General features: G+C 32.3%; 1 protein-coding gene across 1 annotated transcript; it reads left to right on the top strand.

Moving 5' to 3' along the window:
• The first annotated feature begins 1280 nt into the window (after nt 1-1280).
• LOC148948315 (uncharacterized) lies at nt 1281-6673 on the top strand. The gene is made up of 2 exons (XM_089094885.1): nt 1281-1541; nt 6538-6673. Exons 1-2 carry the CDS (start codon nt 1360-1362, stop codon nt 6671-6673), a joined length of 318 nt encoding a protein of 105 aa, XP_088951011.1. The 5' UTR covers nt 1281-1359.
• The last annotated feature ends 884 nt before the right edge of the window (nt 6674-7557 follow it).

Below are 7557 nucleotides of genomic sequence, written 5' to 3'. Positions count from 1 at the left end.
TTTTTATCTAAAAATTAAATTTTAGAGTTTTTCCATCCACTAAAGTACCAAGAATATTAAAGTAAAAAAACTTTATCCCCTGGACCCACCTTAGTTCTATTCATACCTGAAAATTGTGGTTTTCTAAAAATTATCTGTTTGCTGTTTCAAAATTACGAAGTTTTTAGGCAGTTCCACATTTCCGTCTGTGTTGCCACACTGAGACGTTACAATAAATAAGCAAGCCTAATTGGTTAAATTTAACAAAACCTTTGCCCCCTTCTCAATACCTCGCACTTTACGCTAAAGTTTGACTTTTTGTTCCAATTATTAAAGAATGACTCATGAAACACAAGGGTTCGTGAATTAGAATAATAAACTTTTAAAAGTTCCAAAAATAACTTTAGTGTAAAGAGCGATGTATTGAGGAGGGGGTCTATTCGTTTTAAGTTTTAGTGTTGTTCCTTACTTTCAGTTGAAAAAACTTGATTTTTAAAATTGAATTTCTGGTCATTTTTCAAACAATGGCGGGAAATCCAACCTCCCCTCCATGGAAAATCCTCTATCCACGAAAAATTCCTCCATGGACAAATCCTCCCATCAAATTTCATTAAAAATTGAAATCCTGAACTTTTCCAAATTTTTGAAGATCCGTATGGCTTTGTAACCTTCCACGGTACTTGTACATTATATCCTACACAGCGCTATAGATTGTACAAGGAAATACTACAGGAAACCAGTCAAACGGGTATTTGCAATGGGTAAATGAATCGCAAAGCGTGATTTCTTATTGCGTTTACAATATTTAAACTGTTGTTTTTCGGAGTTTAGGGGGGGGGAGGTACCTAGATTAGGCTACGTATTTAATATATGCTATGCTTTACCCCCCCCCCACCTCCCCCTAATGTGCAAATATATAGCCCAAATTTGTTTCTAAACTATTATATTTTCATCCTATTTTATTTTATTTCATTAGCATTAACCAAACTTGACTTCTTTTGTGTGTAGAATATAATGCACAAGTACCCTTTCCACTTAATCAATTCAGAAATCAGGTTGAACTTTCACTGTCCTTGGTACTCTAATATATTTTTGTCATTCTCGATGGATCGTTCCAGAAATCGGGCATTGAAAACTTACCTTAAAGGAGTTAATGCCATTTTAATTTTAGTGCAAGAATATAAATTTTTTCATAGATATGCTTGGACAAAGAAAATAGAGCTTATCTTCTAGCTTTCGTAGTTTTCAAATACTTACGTTATTGATTGTGATAAGACAAAATAGTCTCACAGGAAGTGACAACCTACGCTGGAAGGAAAAATATACAAAACCGTGTAAACTGTAAAAACGTGATGAGTTAGTGTCGTGAAAGCCTTAAAAATGTTAAAAGTGCTTTTGTTTTTGGTGATATTTTGTAATATAATTATTTGCTTCAATATTGACACAGTCCATCCGATAATATATGACGATCCAAGTAAAGCTGTTAACGTGGGAAGTAATTCCCATTTTGGGTATAGTGTCAAGTATTTACCTCAGATAAACACTGAAAATAATGAGTTTACGTAAGTTAGTTTAATGTATTTAGTTGATTTAATAAACCCCCCCTCCCCACTTAGATTTTTTCCGGCTCGTAAAAAAGTAACAAAAATGCATATAAACGAATTTTGAATGCGTTTTGTAAAGACTTTTGTTAGTAAAATAAAGCCTTGAAAAAATACCCCCCCCCACCCAACAAAAATCCCAGATACGCCCTTGTGGTTCTGTGACAACTGGTAATTTTTATAGTTTTGTTCACAAAATTTACCTCTTTTTGCTGTTCCAAAAATCCCTCTCTCTCAAATCCTACATGTGTGTCGGGTTTTTATTCATAATTTGTAAATCATTAAATTAACGTAGGTTATTCGATTTAATAACAAAAGAATGATTTTTCTTAGGCAGTGAAGCAGTGCTGCCTGTGTGAAGAGCGAGGCTGCTTTATGGACTATTGTTTTCCCCCAGGCCATTTCGTATAGAAAGGATGGTCGTAAAAATTTTGAAGAAGTCTCATTTAATTGGCCATTGGAAGCTCTAGTGCTCTTCATAAGAGTCGAAGGTGTCTGAGGGTAACCAGCCCTACTCTCGTGCCATTTTCGGTTTTCACTTCTGTCAAAAGATATCCAATCGAAATTTAGTTTTTTTATTCAAAATAATCAAGAGGTTCAACAAACATGCTTCTGGATATGACATGAACCTCCTAACCACAGGTGTAAGGGGCGTAAATTTGTGCAAGTTCGCCAGTTTTTACATATACGCCTAGGTTTTATAATGGCTAAGGAATGCATGGTTGATGCTGGGTATTAAATTGGCTCGAAGCTTTCAGAAATAGTTCTCTGACCAAGAAAACTGCTCTTTTTTTTGGGGGGGGGGGGAGGAGGGCATTAGAAAGTCTTCAAATTGTTCCAGAAAACCTTAGTATCAGCTAGACCCCGGCGCCACGCCGGTGGATTGACCGAACGCCGCCGACGAGAGGCCCGGTCGAACGCCGCCGTAGTGTCGTAACGCCACCGATGTGCCGCAAGCGCGCCACCGCGGGCAGAGGCGGCGGTGTTCGCTCGACTTTATATTAATTTTGCGGCAATTCTTTATTGCGTCAACCGCAAAGTCGGAGCTTTTCCTTCTCGTGTGGTTTAGCATCTTGATTTTCCTGATTAGAAATCAAGTAGGGCTTGCACTATCCCCGAATTTTCGGGTATTTCCCCGAAAAAAAAATTGGTTCTCCAAATCCCCGAAAATCACGCAATCACGGTGCCACCCATAGTGATTTATCACCAGTGACTTTCCCTGCCAAATATTACTTTGCATTTCATAATTCTTCACAGCTCTCTTGTTCATTCATTTTTGTCTCTTTTGTTACTTTGCATAAAAACCAGAGAGATGGAATATGCAATTGCAAATATTGCAATATACACAGTTCTTCATATGTTGACAAAAAAAAGTATCTTCTTTATGAAATAAATTTAAATCATTTTGAATGCATTTTCCCAATCGCTATTTCTTACATCATTCGTAGTCAAGAATTTTAATTTCAAGTTGAATAGAATTATAGAACGTATTCACTAATATACAGCTTCAGCCTTCAGTTGGATTTTGGAATTGACAGCTAACAGATTGTTTCTACAGCTGAATTGTAAGTTTGCAGATTATTTTTTTTTGCTGTTTTAATATAATATTTTCTTAATGTTTAATACTCAATTGTTGAACGCCTGATAGAAAATGCAATCTTCTTTCTGCAACATTTTTACCCCCCCCCCCAAAAAAAAAACTCTTCTATTGAGACAATTTAGCTATAGACTAAGCTCTGAACAAGGTTGGTGAATTTAAGATTGAAACGGAAGTTAACCAAAAAAAATGATTCATAAAAAAATTGTAAATTATTGCCTATAGGGGGGGATAGGGGGCTATAATTTTTAAATGATAATACCTCATTTTTTTATTGAAAGCAGGGATGCCAAAAAGATAATTATTTTTTTCATTTAAAGTGGAGACAGAAGAAAATGATATCAAATTCCCTGGGAAACCATGGAAATATTTTAATTGACCCAAAGCCCCCTATTGAGCCTTGTTCATTGTCTTGGGTATTGTGCGATTTCTCATATGCTATTGGTCTAATTTGACTTTTGTGTGTGCTCCCTTTTAATGAGATTATTTGGATGTTATTGAATACCAAGGCGAATCTATGACTCAGTTTTTTTATAATTTGAATTATCTGAATAATTTCGACATTTCTGTTGTTGTCTTTTTACCTCTTTACTTATACCCTAAATTTTTTTTCAATGAACACTAATTTGTTTAAAGATATTTTGTGTCTTTATTTGAGACATATAGTGACCTAGTTAATTATTAAGTAAATCATTTTTATAATGAAAGCTGAGACGGTATCCTATCAAGGTGGTATCCAGAGGGGGGGGGGGTAGGGGGGTATTACGTTTAAATGATAATATCTCGATTTTTTTTTATTGAATGCAAAAAGTTAATTTTTTTTTAATTTAAAGCAGAGACGGCATCCTATCAAGGTGGTATCCAGAGGGGGGGGGGCAGTGAGCTATCATATTTAAATGATAATACCTCGATTTTCTTTTTTGAAAGCAGGGATGCCAATAAGTTAATTAATTTTTTTTATTTAAAGAAGAGACGGTATCCTATCACGATGGTATCCAGAGGGGGGGGGGTATAGGGAGTTATTATATTTAAGTGATAGTACCTTGATTTTTTTTTATTGAAAGTAGGGATGCCAAAAAATTGAAAAGTTTACAAAAATTAACAAGATTTCTGTGAGTTATACTTGATACAGCACTTGCATGGTTTTATCGTCCAAAAGGAAAGGGACATTTGCGTCCAACCCGTTTTTTTTCTTATTGATGAAACGGGTTTAATTTGAAAACATTCATTCATAAGTACCAGGCAGGTTCACACTAAAACGAATTGATGTAGAAAGCGATATCGACATCCCCACCTAACGTTGCGCTCAAGTGACAATGGCGCCCTTGGTCCAGTGCCCAAGTTACGTTAAAAGGCCAGGTCATAATAAAAGCTTTCAATTTGGGAGGTTCAAGGAGGAGTCTTTGACAATCTTATGACCTCGGGGTACTAGATGTTGCAACGTTCTTACGTATCTACAGTGGTTTAAAAAATTCGATCACCCCACAAATGATTACCAAAAATATGCACAAATATAACAAATGTAACATTTGGAATATTATAACACTTTTTTCAAAGCTTTGAAGAAAAGCAAAAAAGGCTAAATACCCCTAACTACGCTTGGAAGCTATTTAAAAAAAAAATCTTTGGAGATTTCCATGGAAATGACCATAGCAGAAGATTTGAGCCTGGGTGGGGATTAAAGAGGAGTCTCTGAGTATTTTGACCACAGGTGACTCATTATTGCGACTTTCTTAAATTTGGTAATTTTTGTGAGCGTTTTGAAATCAAAGCTTAAACTCAATAACTGATACAAAGTGTCCTAACATTTTGCTTTGATTAAAAGTGACGAATTAGGATGAAAATCTCAACATCTTTCTGGAGCTACTTCAGTCTGCATATTATTTCATTTAATTACATTTAAAACGGATGAGATTTTCATTTTTTACCTACGAAAATAGCTGGCTTTTCATTTTTCTTCATACCGAATCAAACCATTGATTCGGTGTTTACGAATCAATGGTTTACCGGCGGTAAATTTTTTCATAATGCCCTTTGCCTATATCTGTTTTGTCACCTTTAAAACAGTTGAAATGGGTGAATTTGTTATTGATTTTTTGCTCTTTTGGATTCCTTAAAAGCCTTCTTGTGTTAAAAACTGGTTTTAATAACAATTTAAAAAGATGCATTTAAAATTTTTTTTGGCTTCTTTATAGAATATATGTCATGTAGGCTAAGGCTGAACTGCTGCTTTTTATTGCTTTTGGCTGCTCTTTTGTATTTTATTCATTTTTTTCTTTTGGGGATTCATTCCAAATTATAAAATTATGAATACCTAATATCAGTCAAATTATAAACTGCATCTAAAAGGAGTAAGTTTATCAAACTGAAAAATAGATGATGAACACTTCACTTGAGAACAATTCAATTACAATGACACAAAAAAACACTTTATGGTTTGAAGTGAATAATTAATTATATATATATATATATATATATATATATATATATATATATATATATATATATATATATATATATATATATATATATATATATATATATATGTATGTATATATATATATATATATATATATATATATATATATATATATATATATATATATATATATATTTATATATATATATATATATATATATATATATATATATATATATATATATATATATATATATATATATATATATATATATATATATATATATTATATATATATATATATATATATATATATATATATATATATATATATATATATATATATATATATATATATATATATATATATATATATATATATATATATATATATATATATATATATATATATATATATATATATATATATATATATATATATATATATATATATATATATATATATATATATATATATATATATATATATATATATATATATATATATATATATATATATATATATATATATATATATATATATATATATATATATATATATATATATATATATATATATAATGCATATGTATATGCTTGGGTAACAAATAGTATCTTTCGGTTAATAGAGCCGTTTTCGGGTTTGAAGTGAATAATTAATTATGTATATATATATATATATATATATATATATATATATATATATATATATATATATATATATATATATATATATATATATATATATTTATATATATATATATATATATATATATATATATATATATATATATATATATATATATATATATATAATGCATATGTATATGCTTGAGTAACAAATAGTATCTATCGCTTATGTGCAAAAGAAACGAGTAGCATATATTCATGAGGTTTTTAGAGATCGCGTCTCTCTTTGATTTAATGTTTCAATGTTTCAGGTTTCTAGTGTCAGCCCCTGCAGCTAATTCTACGTTTCCAAGCATCTCTGCTAATGAGCCTGGTGTTGTTTACAAATGCACTTTTGGTGCCCTCGGTGGAGATTCCTGTAGTCCCCTTCTGATTGGAAGTAAGTAGGCTGAACCAAACAGGGTTAGAAAAAGAGAAAGAGAGACAGAGAGAGAAAGAAAGAAAGAGAGAGAGAGAGAGATTATTTCTTTATTATTTCATTGTAAAAAGTGTTCTTTATTTTCATTGGTTTTCCTCTGTGACATATTTTTGTAAGCATGCCGTGTTATTCCTTAAATTGTGTTTATTCCTTTCCATTCCTTTATTCCTGTAGAAAAAGACAGACCTGTCTTTACTGTAGGCAACGCTCTAGCGTCGCCTATAGTTAGGGTTGATAAGCCTTCAGTGCATCATTTATTATTTTTTTCCCCAGAGCCACTTTATATGAAAGAGTTAGTCGCAAAACCATCGAAGAGGCTATCGAAAACAGGGCATGCTGAGGGGAATTTTGAAAAGTCATTGGAGGAGTATTATAAGATAACCTTATTCAGAATAGTTAAAGGTCCAATAACTGTGCCTCCCAGGATGACATAGCCTCCCACAGCCCTCGAGGCAAGGGCTGTAAATTTTGCAACCCCTCCCTCAAATAAAAAATTGGATGTGCAATTTGGATGTTGAAAAGTAATCGGAGGGCAACTGGCCCCATAACCCTCGCACTTTTAAGGGGCCTCCCCCCAAAAAACCTGATAAATTTTGAGATAGCCATCTTGTTCAGAATTGTCAAAAGGTCCAATATCTATGCTTCTGGGAATGGCATGACCCCCGCAACCCCCGAGACAATGGTTTTGATTTGTACGATTTGCGTATTGTTCATATATAGGATGTATTATTAATAAATGAAGGAATGTTTGATCATGGGTGGCTCTACAAAAGCTAATCATTACTTGTGACTATGACTGTGACTGCAACAACTTGAGACTAAGACTGATGTTGGGACTATTTGTGACTGTGAT

Source organism: Artemia sp. Qi Xiang Cuo, chromosome 9 (assembly GCF_049724085.1).
Source record: "Artemia sp. Qi Xiang Cuo chromosome 9, ASM4972408v1, whole genome shotgun sequence".
Classification (NCBI taxonomy): Eukaryota; Metazoa; Arthropoda; class Branchiopoda; order Anostraca; family Artemiidae; genus Artemia; species Artemia sp. Qi Xiang Cuo.
This window is presented reverse-complemented; position numbering and strand designations above follow the sequence as displayed.